At 40.4% G+C, this 21,497-nt stretch overlaps 1 protein-coding gene across 2 annotated transcripts; it reads left to right on the plus strand.

Annotated features, from left to right (window-relative positions):
• The first annotated feature begins 11,554 nt into the window (after positions 1 to 11,554).
• On the plus strand, positions 11,555 to 21,226 carry vrtn (vertebrae development associated). 2 transcript variants are annotated; one of them, XM_080290085.1, is made up of 3 exons: positions 11,555 to 12,272; positions 13,419 to 13,777; positions 18,013 to 21,226. In XM_080290085.1, the coding sequence occupies exons 2-3, from the start codon at positions 13,466 to 13,468 to the stop codon at positions 19,756 to 19,758; spliced, it is 2,058 nt and encodes a 685-aa protein (XP_080146211.1). In that variant the 5' UTR covers positions 11,555 to 12,272; positions 13,419 to 13,465; the 3' UTR covers positions 19,759 to 21,226. The 2 variants fall into 2 exon arrangements, with proteins under 2 accessions (XP_080146211.1, XP_025999308.1); XM_026143523.2 differs by having other exon boundaries at positions 11,557 to 12,272; positions 13,464 to 13,777.
• The last annotated feature ends 271 nt before the right edge of the window (positions 21,227 to 21,497 follow it).

The following is a 21,497-nucleotide window of genomic DNA, read 5'->3' on the forward strand; positions in this document are numbered from 1 at the left end:
GGTGAAAATTATTCTTGGAGCTAGGTTTAATTGAGCTGCATTTTAAAGAGGTGCAATTTCACAATTTGTGTATATTTTCTAAGTTCACTATTTTGTATGTGTTGAGAAAAACACAGATTTTAAAATTACATGGTCTAATATTTACATTTAGCATAACTGCAACATTATTTTTTCGTTGTTTTTTTTTTTTAAAGACTCGAAAGGACTTGAAATTCAAAGTTTCAGACTTGTGACTTGACTCGGACTTTTACACCAGTGACTTGAGACTCGACTCTGACTTGCCTGACATTACTTGAGACTTGACTTGAGACTTGAGGATAAAGACTTGAGACTTACTTGAGACTTGCAAAACAATGACTTGGTCCCACCTCTGGTAATATCTTCCCCACTTGCTGTCTGAGGAGGGTGCACAGTATCCTGCGGGACCAACATCACCCTGCGCGCCACCTTTTCCACCTGCTGCTGTTTTTTTTTTTTTTTTTACGGGTTGTACGGAAGCCCCAAACGCAATTTCATTGTTCTTTGACAATGACAATAAATAATAATAATAATAATAATAATAATAATAATAATAATAATAACAAAAATAACAAAAATACAACTCAATACTTTGTAACATAACCTTTGTTGGCAATAACAGAGGTCAAACGTTTACTATAGGTCTTTACCAGGTTTGCACACACAGTAGCTGGTATTTTGGCCCATTCCTCCATGCAGATCTTCTCGAGAGCAGTGATGTTTTGGGGCTGTCCCCGAGCAACACGGACTTTCAACTCCCGCCACAGATTTTCTATGGGGTTGAGGTCTGGAGACTGGCTAGGCCACTCCAGGACTTTCAAATGCTTCTTACGGAGCCACTCCTTTGTTGCCCGGGCGGTGTGTTTTGGATCATTGTCATGTTGGAAGACCCAGCCTCGTTTCATCTTCAAAGTTCTCACTGATGGAAGGAGGTTTTGGCTCAAAATCTCACGATACATGGCCCCATTCATTCTGTCCTTAACACGGATCAGTCGTCCTGTCCCCTTGGCAGAAAAACAGCCCCATAGCATGATGTTTCCACCCCCATGCTTCACAGTAGGTATGGTGTTCTTGGGATCCAACTCAGTATTCTTCATCCTCCAAACACGACGAGTTGAGTTTATACCAAAAAGTTCTACTTTGGTTTCATCTGACCACATGACATTCTCCCAATCCTCTGCTGTATCATCCATGTGCTCTCTGGCAAACTTCAGACGGGCCTGGACATGCACTGGCTTCAGCAGCGGAACACGTCTGGCACTGCGGGATTTGATTCCCTGCCGTTGTAGTGTGTTACTGATGGTGACCTTTGTTACTTTGGTCCCAGCTCTCTGCAGGTCATTCACCAGGTCCCCCCGTGTGGTTCTGGGATCTTTGCTCACCGTTCTCATGATCATTTTGACCCCACGGGATGAGATCTTGCGTGGAGCCCCAGATCGAGGGAGATTATCAGTGGTCTTGTATGTCTTCCATTTTCTGATGATTGCTCCCACGGTTGATTTTTTCACACCAAGCTGCTTGCCTATTGTAGATTCACTCTTCCCAGTCTGGTGCAGGTCTGCAATACTTTTCCTGGTGTCCTTCGAAAGCTCTTTGGTCTTGGCCATGGCGGAGTTTGGAGTCTGACTGTTTGAGGCTGTGGACAGGTGTCTTATACAGATGATGAGTTCAAACAGGTGCCATTCATACAGGTAACGAGTGGGGGACAGAAAAGCTTCTTACAGAGACGTTACAGGTCTGTGAGAGCCAGAGATTTTCCTTGTTTGAGGTGACCAAATACTTATTTTCCACCCTGATTTATGAATAAATTCTTTACAAATCCTACCATGTGGATTCATGGATTTTTTTTTCACATTCTGTCTCTCACAGTTGAAGTGTACCTCTGGTGCAAATTACTGACCTCTGTCATCATTTTAAGTGGGGGAACTTGCACAATCGGTGGCTGACTAAATACTTTTTTGCCCCACTGTAGAATGAGAGACAAATGAACCCAGTCTCATCATGCTATCTCAGTCTGATAATCTAATCTTTTATTTCCAGGATCTTAGAGCCTCTTGTTCCTCTTTCCACAGGTGTAACTGGGAAAGATTGTTCAATATTTTAAGAACGAGTTTATAATATTACATTTCCATGTGCAAAAGATTTTATCTGCTTCCTCACTGTATAAAATCTTGGCACAAAAATAGAAACTGATTACAATGCTGTACTACCAAACGGAGTCATCCAGGCATCTATATCATAGGATGATGAGTCAAAATGCATTCTGAGAATCAAAGATCTCACTGTGAAAGATGCTGGACATCACCACTGTCACTCTCCTCACATCAGCAAGCACTAATCAATCAAATCAATCAAATCACTTTTATTGTCACATCACATGTGCAGGCACACTGGCACAGCACATGCGAGTGAAATTCTTGTGTGCGAGCCCCACAAGCAACAGAGATGTGCAAACACAACAACACAAACGAGCAAAATACAAGAATGGCCAACCTGAAACTAATAAATATATGTACAATATATAATAGTGTATGCATTTCTGGATGTGTATACTAAATATTTTCCTACGTGTGTGTGTGTGTGTGTGTGTGTGTGTGTGTGTGTGTGTGTGTGTGTGTGTGTGTATACACATTTTTACAAATTAAATAGTAAAAAAAAAAAAAAAAAAAAAAAATAATAATAATAATAAAATATATAAAATATACAGAGTTGAATATGTGCAAAACAAGTGGCATTTATATACAGTGTGGAGTGCATAATGTTGAAGTTCCAGTAGTGAAGCTGAGGTGTCTATGACGTGTTCAGCAGTCTGATGGCCTGATGGAAAAAGCTGTCTCTCAGTCTGCTGGTACGGGACCGGATGCTGCAGAACCTCCTTCCTGATGGAAGCAGTCTGAACAGTTTATGGCTGGGGTGACTGGAGTCCTTGATGATCCTCCCCGCTTTCCTCAGGCACCGCTTCCTGTAGATGTCTTGGAGGGAGGGAAGCTCACCTCCAATTATCCGTTCAGAGCACCGCACTACTCGCTGGAGAGCTTTGCAGTTGTAGGCGGTGCTGTTGCCATACCAGGTGGTGATGCATCCAGTGAGGATGCTCTCAATGGCACAGTGATAGAAGGTCCTGAGGATGCGGGGGCTCATGCCGAATCTTTTCAGTCTCCTGAGAAAGAAGAGGCGCTGCTGGGCCTTCACTGTTTTGTTTGTGTGTACTGACCACGTAAGATCCTCAGCCAGATGTACTCCAAGGAACCGGAAGCTGCTCACTCTCTCCACAGCAGCGCCGTTGATGGTGATGGGGGTGTGTACTTCTCTGCACCTCCGGAAGTCCACTATCAACTCCTTTGTCTTTGCGACGTTGAGGGTGAGATGGTTGTCTTGACACCAGTGGGTCAGGGCGCTGACCTCCTCCCTGTAAGCCGTCTCATCACCGTTGGTGATAAGACCCACCACTGTAGTGTCGTCCGCAAACTTCACAATGATGTTGGAGCTGTTAGTGGCTGTGCAGTCGTAGGTGTAGAGTGAGTACAGGAGAGGGCTCAGTACACACCCCTGTGGAGCACCAGTGTTCAGTGTGATGGGGGATGAGGTCTGACCACCTGGCGTCTGTCAGACAGGAAGCTAAGGATCCAGCTGCAGAGGGAGCTGCTCAGTCCTAGATCCTGCAGTTTCCTGTCCAGCTTCGAGGGAACGATGGTATTGAATGCTGAGCTGTAATCTACAAACAGCATCCTCACATACGTGTCTCTCTTCTCCAGGTGTGACAGGGCAGTGTGTAGTGTCAGGGCTATGGCATCATCAGTGGACCTGTTGTGGCGGTATGCAAACTGTAGAGGGTCCAGTGAGTCGGGTAGTGCAGAGCAGATGAAGTCCCTGACCAGCTTCTCGAAGCATTTGCTTACGATGGGGGTCAGGGGTACAGGTCGCCAGTCGTTCAATGAGGAGATGGTGGAGGATTTGGGTACAGGGACGATGGTGGCCATTTTGAAGCAGGCTGGGACTACAGACAGAGAGAGGGAAAGGTTGAAGATGTGCGTGAACACTCCAGCCAGCTGAGCCGCGCATGACCTGAGGACGCGGCCGGGAATCCCGTCCGGACCAGTAGCTTTGCGTGCGTTCACCTTCCTGAAGCACTTCCGCACATCCTCCTCAGACACAGTGTGCGCACTGACGTCATCCGCGGTGCGCACACTGTCCGGTCTCATGGTGTTCGCTGTGTCGAATCTAGCGTAGAATACGTTTAGATCCTCACACAGAGAGGCCGTGGTCTGCGGTGTGCTGGTTTTCCCTCTAAAGTCTGTGATCGTGTTTAGTCCCTGCCACATACTCCGAGGGTTGTCAAACTGTTGCTCCACCCTGTCCCTGTACTCACGTTTGGCTGCTTTGATCGTCTTCCGGAGTTGGTAATGTGCGTGTTTGTAGTCCGATGTGTTCGCGGAGGCAAAGGCGGTGTTCCGTGCCGCGCGAACATCTCCGTTAATCCAATCCACTAGCAACATGAAAGCCTTTTTGTAGGATAATAACAAGAAAGCCCTGAGTAACAAATCTATGCAATTAACACATTTTCTTGTTTCTCTCATAACCTCATGCCCGATGAAACATTGTCACTACAGAATATTCTGTTCACCTACCCAAAGCAAAAACATTGATATAAACAGCAACAAAAGCTGATCATTCAGACGTGGGTGCATGAACCTGGTGCTCAAATACAAGAGGACGCTCAGTATCAGATTAAGCAGCAGACTGCTTGTGATATAACTCTGACTGTCACTCTTCAAAGTCCCCAAAACAAGAAATTCAGGTGCTGGATGATTGTGGATGAGCAAGCCAAAATGTCAGTGGAGCTGTGGGTCAGGGTGTCAGGTTTGTTTAACTGTTAACCCTGCAGTAGACTCTGACATACTGAAAGTAAAAGAAAAGATAATAACAAATGTATTTTTGTAGCACTGAAAGGGAGAGAAAGAGGCTTCATCGTGGATCAAGAACCTGAACCTCTAAGTACAGATTTATTCTTATTCATATACAATAAAAAAAAAAGGTTTGTTTTGCATAGGTGAATTTATAATCCTCATTTACATATTTCAGATAATCCAGCAAGATCTATATATTATTTTGAAGTTGGTTTTTTTTTTCTAAAACCACCATTTGGGCATTGTAAACATTGCTTTTACCAGCTCAGACACCTGTGAGCATCATCCCAAGTACAGCAAAAGACAACCAGTGTATTTCACTTTTATTTATTTATTTTTTGGCAGAAATCTGTTTAAATTATTTTTCATACTTCGCTTAAAGAGACCCAATTAAAGAGAGCTAGTTAGAAGTGGTCCGATTATAATAGTGATGATAAAACCTAGTAAAGCTGAAATAGACCAAGACACTATATCAGCATTGCTTATTTTCTAACTCTTATTCTTTAAGATTAGATGTGGTGTTAAAGAACATGTCTCATCATTGCAGAACATTATTTCAACATTTAAAAAGTACCTAATCTCTATTTTCAGACCTCAAAGGACACAATACATGCAATCATATCAATAATATGAATGCATGTGTTTTTTATTTATTTATTTTTGTAGGAATTCAGTTACTTAATGACCCATCTAACGCAATTACTTCCATCAATGTAGGTCTTCAAAGAACGTAAACTACTAACCTGCTTTTAAAGTGAATAAATATGTCTATTTGTCTATTTGTTTAGGTGATGAATGTAGATGATGTGATGCATGCAGACAATAATCTCTCTGCAGTCTAAGACACACTGTGGGTTCAAGAGTGCGAATCCACACAATACACCTGTGTCAAACACAAAAAGCATGCTGTACAAAACAAAAGAAAACCTTTGCCATGTGTTTAATATCACTACAGGGAGTGCAGAATTATTAGGCAAATGAGTATTTTGTCCACATCATCCTCTTCATGCATGTTGTCTTACTCCAAGCTGTATAGACTCGAAAGCCTACAACCAATTAAGCATATTAGGTGATGTGCATCTCTGTAATGAGAAGGGGTGTGGTCTAATGACATCAACACCCTATATCAGGTGTGCATAATTATTAGGCAACATCCTTTCCTTTGGCAAAATGGGTCAAAAGAAGGACTTGACAGGCTCAGAAAAGTCAAAAATAGTGAGATATCTTGCAGAGGGATGCAGCAGTCTCAAAATTGCAAAGCTTCTGAAGCGTGATCATCGAACAATCAAGCGTTTCATTCAAAATAGTCAACAGGGTCGCAAGAAGCGTGTGGAAAAACCAAGGCGCAAAATAACTGCCCATGAACTGAGAAAAGTCAAGCGTGCAGCTGCCAAGATGCCACTTGCCACCAGTTTGGCCATATTTCAGAGCTGCAACATCACTGGAGTGCCCAAAAGCACAAGGTGTGCAATACTCAGAGACATGGCCAAGGTAAGAAAGGCTGAAAGACGACCACCACTGAACAAGAAACACAAGCTGAAACGTCAAGACTGGGCCAAGAAATATCTCAAGACTGGTTTTTCTAAGGTTTTATGGACTGATGAAATGAGAGTGAGTCTTGATGGGCCAGATGGATGGGCCCGTGGCTGGATTGGTAAAGGGCAGAGAGCTCCAGTCCGACTCAGACGCCAGCAAGGTGGAGGTGGAGTACTGGTTTGGGCTGGTATCATCAAAGATGAACTTGTGGGGCCTTTTCGGGTTGAGGATGGAGTCAAGCTCAACTCCCAGTCCTACTGCCAGTTTCTGGAAGACACCTTCTTCAAGCAGTGGTACAGGAAGAAGTCTGCATCCTTCAAGAAAAACATGATTTTCATGCAGGACAATGCTCCATCACACGCGTCCGAGTACTCCACAGCGTGGCTGGCAAGAAAGGGTATAAAAGAAGAAAAACTAATGACATGGCCTCCTTGTTCACCTGATCTGAACCCCATTGAGAACCTGTGGTCCATCATCAAATGTGAGATTTACAAGGAGGGAAAACAGTACACCTCTCTGAACAGTGTCTGGGAGGCTGTGGTTGCTGCTGCACGCAATGTTGATGGTGAACAGATCAAAACACTGACAGGATCCATGGATGGCAGGCTTTTGAGTGTCCTTGCAAAGAAAGGTGGCTATATTGGTCGCTGATTTGTTTTTGTTTTGTTTTTGAATGTCAGAAATGTATATTTGTGAATGTGGAGATGTTATATTGGTTTCACTGGTAAAAATAAATAATTGAAATGGGTATATATTTGTGTTATGGTTAAGTTGCCTAATAATTGTGCACAGTAATAGTCACCTGCACACACAGATATCCCCCTAAAATAGCTAAAACTAAAAACAAACTAAAAACTACTTCCAAAAACATTCAGCTTTGATATTAATGAGTTTTTTGGGTTCATTGAGAACATCGTTGTTGTTCAATAATAAAATTATTCCTCAAAAATACAACTTGACTAATATTTTTGCACTCCCTTTATATATCACTATATTCTCAGCATTGATGTGTTTGATATATTAAAAAAGATCTGCTTCCTTTTGAGATTGAAGTTTTAATCCAGTGATTTTTCTTCTGTGTATTTCCTAAACATGTAAATGTAATTTAAGGTTTAAAATTTAAGGTGGAAAAGTGTGTTTAAATCTAAAATACACAGATGATAAGATTACAAACATGGTTCAGATGGATGATAATTGTGCTTTAGGTCAGAGTCATACTCTGACATGGATGGTCGCTATTAACTTGAGAGATTTGGTGATGACACCTGGTTCGCAGTATAGGAAGTGACAGTGGCAATTGCAAATTTTGGTTTCCTCTGGACAAAGAGATTTTCTGCCTACCCACGTCTAACTGACTTAACAAAAACAGCATATAGGAAATGCACTGGTCTACAAGCAAAAAGGGGAAAACTACAGACAATGACTAGAATTCATTACAAAAAGACCTCCCCACCCCCAAATGCTGTTTGTCAAGTCTCATGCTTTAGTTCTTTTCTTGGGCCTCTTCTTCAAAGCAGGCTCCACCCTGGACCACCTCTTCTGCCCAGGTTAATTAACAGGCAGCAGCTACAGTGTTATCTGATGTGGAAACCGTGTGCAGTGGTGAGAAATAAGAGTTTGATGATCAAACTGCACTGAATGAGGTTAATACTTTATATAATGGAATAATATACTGAAGATATCATTTTTTTTTAAAATGATAGGAAAGTGGACAAATTGGTGGAAAGTGGAAACATGGGGAACTGAATTAGATTCTAAATGTGAAAAAAAAATCACTAATAAAAGTCGGCATGCACTGCATATGAGTAATACAGTTAGAACGGCAGTAATGTCATGGGTTATGTGGTGGGGCAAGAACGAGAAGCTGATACTGCAATATTAAAATATATGTGCATGCATAGATTGTCTGGGCAAAAAGGAAATCAATGTGTGGGGTATGGTTCAGCAGCCAAGTCGGCATCGTCACACCTGAATATTATTCAGGCTTGTCTCTGAGGATTTGCTTAGGGGCAATGAAAACAACACCAGTATATGCTTGAGGCATTAGAAATGCCACTGTGGCTCCGTAGGGAACAACAAACGGTCAGGTAAAGAAAGCTATCCAGCAAAAAGGTAGGTTTGTTGAAAAAAGTATCAGTTAAAAAAGGACGCAGCTAGCAGAACAAATCAAATTTAACTTTGTCCTACAGTATTATAACAGCCAGTCTGGAGCAAGTCTGGATGTTATAAAAACCCTTGGGTGATTATTAGAAAAGAAAAGAAAAGCTAGTAAAAAATCCACTGAGTTCATTTGTAGGGGCTGAGCTCTTAAATGATGAGCAGTGAGAAATCACCAAGATTTAATATATCAACTACTGTGTACTACCACACAAGAATCCCTTGAAATGGGACAGTAGACAAGCTCCAAACAGGTCAGTCAGCATAGGAAATACACATGTTAATGTTAAACAATGGCAAGGGTATTTAGGTAGTGCAACAAAAGAAAGACACCCAGAATAAGAAATTTTTGCAACTTTCAGCTGGGCAGTAGGATCAGTGATAAGAAAATGAAGCAAGAAGTGAGATAAGAAAAAGAAGAAAGTTGAAGAGATGTAAGTAGATGTTTTTAAACCAGCACATTCAACACATTCAACCTCTAAAACTAATTTTTATGTTTAGGAATGCAAGTAAAAAACTTAATCAAAGATAATAATGTGCTTTTTAAACAATATTTTTTTTAAAAATTCATTGATAGCAACAGTAATTATATTTTAACAATAAGAACAACAATTTGGTTAAAGAGCCTGGGCATATTGGTGGATTAACCATTACAGAAGCATAACACATAAAACACAGTACTGAGCTGTTCCAACATGTAAACGATACATTTTGTGGTGGTCAAATAACTTGTTAATCACTGTATGCTTTATATGTTAAGTTCCAGAATTATCTGGCTGTACAATCTCAAGTTCAAAAACACTGAAAACTGAATTTTTTAAATATTTTAAAATATTTAGATTTAGGCAAATCAGTTCCATGTTTGGCCACTCCTATGCAAATTGTAGTACTTGTTAAATTGAATTAATTGCTCTGCAAACCAGGTGGAGTAACTGGGAAGAAACTGAAGCACATGTACACAAACAAAACACTGGATTGATAACACATAAAAAGCACAACAAGCACAACAAGTCTAACTGAATCGTTTAGCAGAGTCGCATGTTCATGCAAGTGATGGAGTACAAGAAACTGACCATTCAGCAATTTGTGCCATGAATGTTAATTAAATTTGTATAGAGTGCAATGTTAGATGCAATCTAAAGCTCTGTCCCTTCTTTCTCGCACTTACACACAGACATGCATCCACAGCAGGTAAGAAATTCCTGGAGCCGGTCCTGGTGCTGCCCTATTTACATTTTAAATACTTGCAGCCAGCCCACTACTGTGTTCACAGTGCAACGCAGCACAGCTAATCTACACACCTAAGGCTAAAGCCAGGAGTCTGCGGGGGTTGAGGAGATGGTAAAGACAAACACTGACAAGAAAGGTGGCATGAATACACATGAGGAGCCTCACTGGAATTGGCTAAAGGCACTTATTCCATACAATGTTAAGTAGAAGCAAATATCTTTATCAGATTCTGAAGACGTACGATTATTTTAATGTCAAACATAGGAATGCAAGAAGTGAAGATGGATAGAGTACCTTTTCTGCCAATTGCCTGAAAGCCACTAAAGTACAGATGAAATTTAAGAGCAGACATGAAGATGTTTTAAAATGTTACTGAACTAGAACTACATAAAATGTACTTTTCAGTCAAATTTGTAATGATGTGTGTGGTGTGTGGTCTCTCACACTCTATTCATCCAAGTGGAGCCTTCCTGAGATCAAAAATCACCATTTCCAGATGGACCTTGCCAAAATGGCACTGCCACACTGTACAACCTAGGGAAGACAAAATCCAACTCATATGCAATCTTATGGAAAAACAAGATTCAGTTTCAAATGAATTTCAGAGTAGCTTTATTGGCCAAAAGAACTATGTTCTCAAGCTTTTGAAACCAACCTACCCATATGGAAAAGGTATATATAAATCTTACAAAGTTTGTATCTGTCTTGTGTGAAACTTGTATGATAGCATACAAGAGTGAAAACAGATGTAAGATCCCTTGAAAAATTATATAAATGAAACGTGTATGTTTTGGATACTTACTAAAACAATATATAAAAGTAATGAGAAAGTGGCCACTTTCATGAGTAAATCATATAAGCCTGATATGATTCACTATATGAAGTAGCCCACATCTTATGCAAGTCTTTTATAAGTTTTTACTATTTCTTTTCCATATGGGTAAACTTCCTTGTAGTATCCAGATCTGACAGTTTCAGTTCCTTCTATAGATTATTCAGGCCAAAAAAATAAATAAATATGGCGGCGTATTTAAAAGCTTCTTTGCCTGTTTCACTTTGTGATTTCTGCATCACCATAGTGATCATCTTTCAAAATCTACATTTTAGTGAACCCTTTCTGTGGATGTCCACATGTTTTTAGACTTTAAACTAAGACAATGGATGCAAATCTAAAGGAAAAGAAATTGTCCACACACCTAGAGCTGCACTTTTTAACAAGTGGGTGTTTGTATGCATTATTTGCAGTGTTAACTATACAAACCAAAGTGTAAAATGTACCCATTCTACTGTAAACCCCCCACACAAGCAACCACATTCACACATTGACCAATTAGCTGATAAGCTTCAGACCAAAGCCTTGAACCCCGGTGAACTCAGGCACCAGTGAGTCTGCTCAGAACTTGGAGTGCACAGATCTTTGGTGTGTCCCCTGGTGTGTGCATCCACACACCAGGGGACAAATGCTCTTGTCCCCTGGTGTGTGGATGCAATGGGGGAGTTTTGGAGGTTTAAAAAAAAGTCCTCCAGAGAGGGTGTCCTCCAGCTGTGGGGGGTTAGAGTAGAGTCACTGGGATTGTGTGTGTGTGTGTGTGTGTGTGTGTGTGTGTGTGTGGGGGGGGGGGGGGGGGGGGGTGCCTCTGTGTGTGTGGAACAAAAGGCCTTGATCCCTGAAATCCTGCAAAAGGCAGGAGAGGAGGTGTTAGAAGTGATACAGTATAGAAACAAGTTGACCTGGGCTTCTGGAGCCTTTTTCTCCTCTCATGTCAACACCCTGTCTACACATATCCACTTCAATAACTAAGTAGCACTTACACTACTGTCTACCCTGGACAACCTAAAACTGATTTGTAGTCTTCTGAGTGGAAAAAAATATAATAAAAAAATAAACTGACAACGTGTATTTTTATGCAGCATAAATGTAAGGTTGGTCAGTTAATGAAGCAAAAATGGGGCCCTGCTGCTCTCTTAACCCGAAAGCACTTGACAAATAACCTTGAAAATGAACTTTTCAGTGTGAACAAAAACAAGCCAAAACGCGTTGAGGAAAAAAAAACTACAAGTACCTTCTTCTTATGGCCCCTAACACATTTGCTCCTGTTAACACTTCACTTTGAAATTGACCCTGGCACGACGTAAGGAGGAGCAGGCGGGGAAGACGAGAAAAGGAGGAGGTGTTTCGCGGGGAGGGACGGCGAGAGGCGTCCAGGGTCGTCCGTGGACTGTTTCCTGAAGGGAGGTGTCGTTAATCGATGTCCACATCTCAACTGCACACCGGAGAACAGGACTCCCAGAGGTTAAACGGACGCAATGGACTAAAACACTCGCAGCGTGAAAGCAATCTATGATCTGTGAAACCCTCCAGTAAGATACCAGTAAGAGTACGTGGTTTTCATTGATACTCATCTTAGGTCACTAGGCGCTCAGGTAAGAAAGATAATGGCTTCCATCATTGTTTTGGGTTGTGATGTGGAGTTACTGTTCGGCGTTCGTTCAGGGTTTTTTTTTTTTGGGGGGGGGGGGGGGGGGGGTTTGGTGACTAAGAAGGCGTCAGTGGTATGTGTTTTTTTTTTTTTTAAGTAATCAATAAGCGTTGGCAGAAAACAAAAACACGGGTAAATAAAACCCCCAAAACAAACAGGCCATGACGCAGCGCAAATTGAGCCATATACTAGGTAATGACTTTGAAATTGTTCAGATTTCTTTTCTTTCTTTCTTTTTGTCCTTTAAATAATGTAGCTAACAATTTCTCTATTTTAATAAAAACAAAAATAATATTCATCACGGGCCACTATGACCCCGGCCAATTTTACAGACTTTTTGTTGATTGCATTTTTATTAGGTGACCTGTAAATTTACGGAAGTGTGATGCACTCATCTGAGTTAAAACAAAGTGGGTTTTTTGTTGTTGTTCTTCTTTCAATTAACGGGACTATATCTAAATTTTAAACATAACGTTTTATGAAACTTTCAATAATTAAAAGGTGTTATTTCACAGATGCATAGGACCTGCTTAGTTTAATCCAGTTTTATTTTGGTTTAGCTTTGACGCATTAGGAGATTTTAGTGTTTGTAATGTAACTGTATCGTACCTGTGCTGACCCCCTCGCTTCAGTGTAGGAGGGGTCAGGCCTGTTAGCTGCAGGTGAGAGCTTCTAGCAATGTTTTGGGCTCGCTTTAATTTTATAATTGATAATCAACATTTTATCACGTGAATACGCTGCGCTTCTGCTGAAAACACAATAATTTTACATTTAAATAACACTCGCTCAGATGAGTAGTAGAGACATGCTTTAATTTCCAGGTTAGCCTTTCCTTAATTAAGGAGGAGGTGGTGTGGAGTTATTTGTTACTAACAGCATTTGGTAATTCAGGATTAAAGTTGTTGTAGTTGTTGCTTTTACATGTTTCAGCCACAGTAATCTCAGTAATGTAGTTTACTTGTGATAAAGGCATTGGGATAAGATTTACCGGTCATATTTTATTTAACAGTTTAAATAATTAAATCTCAAATAATCTTCAGTTTTCCTGGGATCTGGAATTGTTCTCTCCCCCCCACTGTTCTTCCTTTAGGTCTTATCTCCTCCTCCTTCCTTGCATCTCTGGTGTGATCCACAGGTATGGTTCAGAGGGACGAGGTCATGCTGTCTGCTCTGGGAGAGCTCCAGGAGGCCACAGAGAGCCCTGGCCTAGATGCAGTGACCAAAGTGGCCCAGAAGGTGGAGCAAGTCCTCGCTGCCTTTCAGCTGCCCAAGACCACCTGTCAGGATTTCCCTGAGTGGGCAGGAGTTGACGATGCCGCTCATGGTTTGTACCCAGCTGATGCACCCAGGGGCCTCCTGCCTCTAAACTGTGATGGAGAAGGCAACTTACTGTTTGATGCAATCAGCTTGCTGTTAGTGGGCAACACTGGACTGAGCTTGGAGCTACAGGTAAGCAGGATCGTGTGTGCTAATGGTCTAAATCTACTGCCTTGGTTCAAAAAGGTTACCCCTGGTTTTCGTGGAAGGGAAAACATTTAAGAACTACAGTCATTTCTATACACAGCCTCATTTCATTCATTTAATTTAATTAGCAAAGCTATGTAATGTTAAATATAAGGATTGTCTTTAATCACTGGATAAAAATAATTTGCTGTGACTTCCTGAAGTCTAGAACACATGGACCACCAAGTGCTGGAGTTCCTCCCTTGAGATGTGCTGCTAGGCCTTTTTTGTGGGTTTATCTGTCTTTTGTTTTATCTTCCATCACTGAAACACATGTTCTGTGACCTGGTGACTGACTTGACCGGTGGAAAAATATCTAATTTCTTCCTTTCCTTGATACACTTTTGTGTTACTTTTGGAATTTTTTGGGGGGGTCATCATTTTTTTGCACTTTGAAGCACTCTGATCAGCTTCACTTCAGAGGTGATCCTGTAGGGACTCTGTTACACTAGCAGCTGTACACTCCCAGGCCATAACGCTGTGTCTGACATATAATGGGAGGTTGTTTTTTTTTCCCATCATATTGATACACGTTCATCTCAACTAGGTGCAGGGTTTGATAGATTGTTTTAGTCTAATATGGCCCCTTTGTTCTTCAGTGTAACCAGTGCTTTGCACCTCACTGTAAACCTTTCATATTGACATTAATGTATCTCTTTTATATACTTTTAAAATGATGTGGCAAGCTCCTTAAGAGTGTTCTTGATTTCATTAGAAATGCTCAACCTGGTTTTTCTTAACACTCAAATAATTCTCTCATTTTGTACTTTTAGTTGCCTTCTGTGATCTTTGGGATATTTTTTTTGTGTGTGTGTTGCAGAGCTGACTGGTGTGCTTGTTCACTTGCCCTGACATGTCTTTGGATGTCGAATTTAAAATTAGAGTGAAAATCTGTAAAATGTAATTTAACACTTTGAATCAATTTTCAGTTATTATGTCCCCTCAATTGAAATAACAATTAAAAAGACATTACCTGGCCATGGAACTGCTTGTCAGTCAAGTGTCCAATCAATTTTGAGCCTTTAAAAATGGGGGACTATATATATTAAAATGGCTGTAATTCCTAGAAATGTCCTCCAATTTTTCTTATAAAACCACTTGAAATTGTGCACTTCAGTCATATATTGAATGCATGATTTAAAATCATCAACATTATTAGCGAATAGGGATCAGGTTATTCCATCTCAAATCATCATGTTTTTAGAACATCTCTGTTAAAACAACCTCCAATTTGCCAGAAATTTTGTATTTAAAAATTTGACATATACAATGATATGTCAACTACATTTCTAGATATATTTTTTAAAAGACCTGTCCACCTACTCTCAGGCCTCTTTCTTTTCAGATTGAAATATGAAGCAATGAGCATGGGTATCTCAAAAAAGTTTGAAGATAAAAACCTACAATTTTACTGATCTTTTTAAAAAAAAAAATTGCAAATGGCATTCCCCCCCCCTCCCCCCACTAATCATGTTTTCCACTTGCACCTGCAAAGGTGTCAGCATTGCATCAATGTCAGCACAACATTTTCAGATCTTTTGTACTCTCAAACTTTAGTCTCGTCTGCATTTAGCAACTAATTTTCATTGTGAAATCATTTCAATATATGATGCTGTCAGAACAAATCGACTGTGAATGCAGTCTGTATTTAAAAGACCACTTCTTAAATTCTTAAACATCCTGGAGTAAGAACCACAATCATCCTCACTCAGAAATGCTCTCAATCATCTCAATCATATAATGCCAACTGTGAAAATAATATTTAATCTGTGCAGCAGGAGGAATGACTGTTAAGTGTCTCTTGTGCTTCAGTGTAAGGGTATTGACTGCTAGCAGTCCTAATGTCCACGCAGTGAGAGAACTCTAAAGAAGTATAGCTTTTATTCCAAACTGAGGATGAGTTCATGTGGCATGGATCATATCAGAAGCTTCATAAGAAACGAGTGGTCCTTAAATGTCTTGTCATTTTTTTTAAAGGATATAAGCTAAGCAGTTTGGGGTTTCGGTTAAGGTTCAGAGTGAGTGACCAGGATATGTATGGGGCGCCGTTTGTAAAGTGAAACATGCTGAAATTAACGGCAACATTTTTCCACATTTAGCTCAAAACCTTACAAAAACATGTTTTTTTCGAGTAATTTTTTACAACATTTAGTAAAATATTTGTAACTTTTCATCAAATGTTAAATATTAAATCTAAATGTTAAATGTTAAACCTAAATGTTTAGGCTAATATGCAAATTTATTGTACGAATCAACGGAAATACCAAAATAAAAGCTTCCCGAAAACCTCCGGTGCAAAATTGTGTCTGTTCTCCTCCTCACTTCTCCCCGCCATGTGCTGCTTCACTTCTTGCCTACGAGCATGTCCAGCGATTTTGCTGGACATGTGCTGCAGCGATTGTGAAGTGGAGACTGCAGCTGCTAAGAGTGCACTACTGCTGAACCTTTGGATGGCCGACGAAACGGATCTTCCGATGTTTTCAGCTAAATCGCCGGACGTGCTTTCTCATGGTCCGTGCCAATGACTGTATAAATGTATAAATGACTTTTATACAGTCATTGAACCTTATCCCTAACTATAACCTTATTCTTAACCTTTACTAGCAGTTAAATGACGTAAAATAGTGTTTCCCAAAGCGATTTTTAGAAAATGAACAAACGTGTAGATTGAGTCCAAACGGTTCTCATGTGCTCTCCTTTTTCCGATGCCGTAATTTAGGAACGTGTTGGGTACCCGAAAGCATAAAATGTTGACAATTTGTCACCTAGCGAAAATTATTATGCTTTGGGAGTGAGAACGTGTCTGACTACTACCGGCACACTTTTGCACCGGTGGTTTTCGGAAAGCTTTTATTTTGGTATTTCCGCTGATCCGTGCAATAAATTTGCATGTTAGCCTAAACATTTAGGCCGATGGCGCGATATGGCAGCCTCGCTTCTGTCAGTCTGCCCCAGGGCAGCTGTGGCTACAACCATAGCTTGCCTCCACCAGTGTGTGAATGTGAGAGTGAATGAATAGTGGCATTGTAAAGCGCTTTGGGTGCCTTGAAAAGCGCTATATAAATCCAATCCATTATTATTATTATTATTATTATTATTATTATTATTAACATTTAGCATTTAGATTTAACATTTAGATTTAAATATAATATTTACATTTAACATTTAACATTTAGATTTAACATTTAACATTTAGATTGAATATTTAACATTTAAAATCCTGTTTTAAATATGAAAAGTTACAAATATTTTACTAAATGTTGTAAAAAATGACTTGTTTTGAGCTAAATGTGGAAAAATGTTGCCGTTAATTTCAGCATATTTCACTTTACAAACGGCGCCCCATAGATATGTGACCAAACCTTAAGGCTTGCTTCATGCAAAAAAAGGGAAGTTCTCTAATATCAGGATTAACAAATCAAATCTCTGTTAGCAAGTTGACGCTATGCAGGGTCTTTTAGGTGGGGATCATACTTCTCATTCATACATTCATTTTCATTTTGTCATCAGACAGTTAGAGCAATGGTCTATGTGGATGTCTGGACTAAAAGTACAAAATGTATAGGATGCCTGCCTATTTTTTGTGATTGCACAGACTCGTCAGTGGAGAATTTACATAACAGTCTACCAACTATGCATGAACCCAGGACTTCAAAGAAGTATAACGTGAATGACTGGTTGGTTGCTGGGTCGCCAGCTAACAATGTCCGTAACTGTGTATAATACAGGCTTTAGAAGCCTTTTGGTATTTCTGAGCCAAGCAGTACATTTATTCTTGTAAAGAATAGACCAGATTGTTGATTTGGTCACTCCTTTTATTTTCCTTCAGCCCAAAACTAGCCTCTCTCACTTGTACTGACATGTGTCAGCATTGTCAGTACAAGTGTGTCATATTTAAAATTACAGTCAAAATGAAAAATACTTCCAAAATTATATCTGCCATTTGTCATGAAATAACAAGCAAAAAAACTCACATGGCCATCGAAGTACTTGTCAGTTCATTATCCAAATAGTTTTGAGCCTGTGAAAATGGGGACTACGTATAAAAATTGCAATTCATCAGCAGTTAATGCAAAATGGCCCTATGAATTAAAGTTGAAAGTCTACACTTGAATTTTAAAATTGGTGAACAGAAGCACAACAACAAAAATTTTCTTTGTCCCTGTTGTTGTCCCTCACAGGTACGAACCACAGTGGAAATGGCGCTGTGGAAGAGATACTACTTGTCTGGGATGATAGATTCTAAAATGATGCTGCAGGCTGTTCGCTTCAGTCTGTGTGCTGAAGAGTCTGAGGACATGGTAAAACTGCCTGGAACAGTATTGGAGGCCATCTTTGATGCAGATGTTAAAGCTTCCTGCTTCCCTGGCACCTATGCTAACATGTGGCATGTGTACGCCCTGTCATCAGTTCTTCAGTTCAACATCTACTCAATCTACCCCATGTTCAATCTGAAAATCAGGCCCTATTATAACAGAATCATACGCCCGAGGACCTGCCCCAAAGACTTTGAGCCCCAAACCATCCACATTATGTGGTCTGGTGAGTTGCAGTCCGAATCATCATTCAGACCCAATCATTTTGTGGCATTAGTCCGCACAAATGACCTTACATTTGAAAGCCCTAACAACACACAGAGTGTGTCAGCCATTAAGAGTGACGAGCAAATTCAGGACCCCCAGCTTTCTTATCCCAGTCTGAAAGACAAGTACAACATCACCAAGAGAACCTTCTATCGTTGGAAGAGGCAGACGCAGGAACACTGCAAAAAGTCAGCCGCCAGGTATGAGGCTAAACATTTCTTGCAAGCTTGCTACTTATCAGGCAAGCTCATCCCTTTGCACCTGTTTAAACAGTTCTTCCCCGAGATCTCTAGGTCATCTTATTACAACTGGAAGCATGAGCTCATGAAATCTGGAGGAAAATTCTCCACCACCTCTTCCACTGGGGAGACGAGTTCAGGAGATAGCACAGAGCAGGAAGCCTGGTCATCACCTGATGCAAAGCAGGATGAGCTGGATCCTAATGATAGCGTTGCCGGTATGTTTGGCCTCAACCTTGGCAAGCTGGATGCAGAACGTGCTCACAATGTTGCACATATGCAGGAAGCTAAGCGCTGCCTGCAAAATTGCATTGCCATGAACGCATCCTTGCCCTTCAGAATCTTTAAAAGAAATTTTCCAGGAATCTCAAGATCAACCTACTACAACTGGAGAAGAGAAGCCATGCTGTTCAACAGAGGGTACAAAGGCAGCACTGGCAGCAGTGAGGATAGCTCAGACAAGAGTCAAAGCCCCAAAAGTCTGTCACCAGAGCTGCGCAATGTCAGCCAGCCTGTTTTGGCAAGGATGAGGATCTACAGACAAAAACACAGAAGCTACAGGCTTGCATATATGAGCAAAAAACAGCTCAGAGAAGCTGCAAAGTTGCACGTCCAGAAGGCCAAATGGTCCCTGGCAAAGTTTAAGATGAAATTCCCCTCCATGTCAACTTGCCTCTACTGGCTGTGGCGTAGTAGCCAGAACCACAAAAAGAAAATGGTCACCCAGAACACAGAGGCCAATGTCCTCAAGACGCTGGAGAGCACAGGTACAGAAAACCAGACCACTGAAAGCAGGGTGGAGAGTCAGCATGTAGCCCCATTTGTTGAGACCCCTAAATTTCTAGAAAGGCCCACCATGCCCCCCTTTGTCCCCACCCACATCCTTCACAGAAAGGCACCTGTAGGTGAGTCGATGTTTCCGATGGATGTTGTGACTCTGGCCAACTTTAAGGCAAAGGCCAAGCTCTTCCTACAGCAGCGCTTTGAGGAGAAATCCTTCCCCACATTTAAAGAATTCAGGTCCTACTTCCCGTTCACCCCTCGCTCGACCTACTACATGTGGAAGCGAGCCTTGCATCACGGGGTGTCACTAATTCACGCTTAAAAGCTTTTGTGCCACTTAAAAATTGGCATTCAGGAGCAAAATGAAAGCTCTGCTAGTCTATGTCACGTTCATACCGCAGCGTTTTGTTCTAAACAAACTACCTACACATTGTTGCCTTATGTTCTAATGTTCTAAAAGATTGTATACATGGGCTTAGCATTTAAATGCATTCTGTCCTTTCCTCCCCCCAGTACCACCCCAGTAGGTCATTCCTCCCTCCTGGACATTTGCACATGCACATGTGTGAAAAGAAACTGAGCTGTGGGTCCATTCAAACCATGCATGTTACCCTCCAGGCAAAAGGCAGTTCAAAGCTTTTGTTTTGTGTCATTTTGTTTGAACCTGCATCTCCTACATTCTCCTTTAATCCCCATCCCCACTATATAATTCGGGTGTCCTTATTTTTCTTTAACTTTTTTATTTTCTTTAATTCTTAATGCTTAAGTGTAAGTTTTTCGTTGTAATTGGCCTGGGGATTTAATGATTTTTTTTTTTAAAAAAATTTAAAAATTTTTTTATTTCTTTGAATGTAAACAACAGTGTTAGTTTTCAGATAAGATTACTTTTCGTTATAAAAAAACAGGGTTGCATTTTCCTTTCAGGTTGTTGTTGTTGTTGTGTATTTTTATTTTTATTTTTTTGTACTACAAATTAGCGAGCGAATTGGTGAGCTGACAATTTAGGTAGTTTTTAAATGATCTTAAGATTTTGACATGCTGGCTTGACTTTTGTTTAGGAACTTAGTAGTTAATAGTACCAGTACACTGTTGGATGTATTACTTGAGTCATTACACCATCTAGTTCCATCTCCCAGCATGTCAGTTACTGCCATGTTATCAATAGGCCAGTGATACTGCAGAAACATCCACATGGTGTCCTTTTCACCTCGTGCCTCCATGCATCATTGGAGGCAGGAGTTACAGTGGTGTAAATCAGCACTGGTTTGTCAACCAGAAGACCTTGACTCCTTTTCCACTCCATTTAACTACTGGGTTAGATTTAGAGGAAATGATCTTGACATTCTTGGATTAAATGGCCACCTTAAAAAGGTTCCTGTATGCTAAAAAATCATGTTTAACAGACCAAATCGGAGGAGGTTTCCATTTAGGGTGACACTTTTCTCTTGACAACTTGTGCATATTTTTGGCACACCAGTGATTTGTGGCAGTATCTGACATCCATAGCAATGAGAATGTGATACACACTCTGAGTATGTACTTCAGAGTATTTTATTATTTTATTGTTGTTGTTTTTTTTGTTTTTAACTGAATCTAATTTTGTGAAAAAAAAAAAGAAAGAAAAAAAAACCAAACAAGCTAAAAATTGAATGTATGAAGACGTGCCGTTGTGCACACAATTTTAGAACTACCTACATCAGTAAAATATCTGTGAAGATTTCTTTTCATAAGCTACTCTTTTGTATTGTGCACCCTATGGATTCCCCATAATAAATTTAGTCTAAATTTGACCTGAGCATTTGTTTTTTGTTACGTCTGAAAAGTGTACAGTTAAGAATGCTGGCATGTTTTGTTTTTCTTCTCAGCACAGGTTTTGCTTCTTTTAACTGCATATGAACCTAAGAAGTGCAGTGCTTTATGTCAGCTCATGAACACGGGTTACCTGGTGCAAAGCATTAAAACCACCCCTTGTTTACTGCAAACATATGGAAGATTGGGGAAATAGTTGAATACCTCTACTTTTTCTAAATAACTTGGTCATCCTTCCAAGTTTTTGGATGG

This window comes from Astatotilapia calliptera, chromosome 15 (genome assembly GCF_964374335.1).
Source record: "Astatotilapia calliptera chromosome 15, fAstCal68.1, whole genome shotgun sequence".
Classification (NCBI taxonomy): Eukaryota; Metazoa; Chordata; class Actinopteri; order Cichliformes; family Cichlidae; genus Astatotilapia; species Astatotilapia calliptera.

Bases quoted from the DNA above. Each gene is read 5' to 3' on its own strand.
- vrtn (XM_080290085.1), top strand. From the start codon at position 13,466: ATGGTTCAGAGGGACGAGGTCATGCTGTCTGCTCTGGGAGAGCTCCAG. The intron at 13,778-18,012 runs GTAAGCAGGATC...TGTCCCTCACAG, and splicing joins GACTGAGCTTGGAGCTACAG to GTACGAACCACAGTGGAAAT.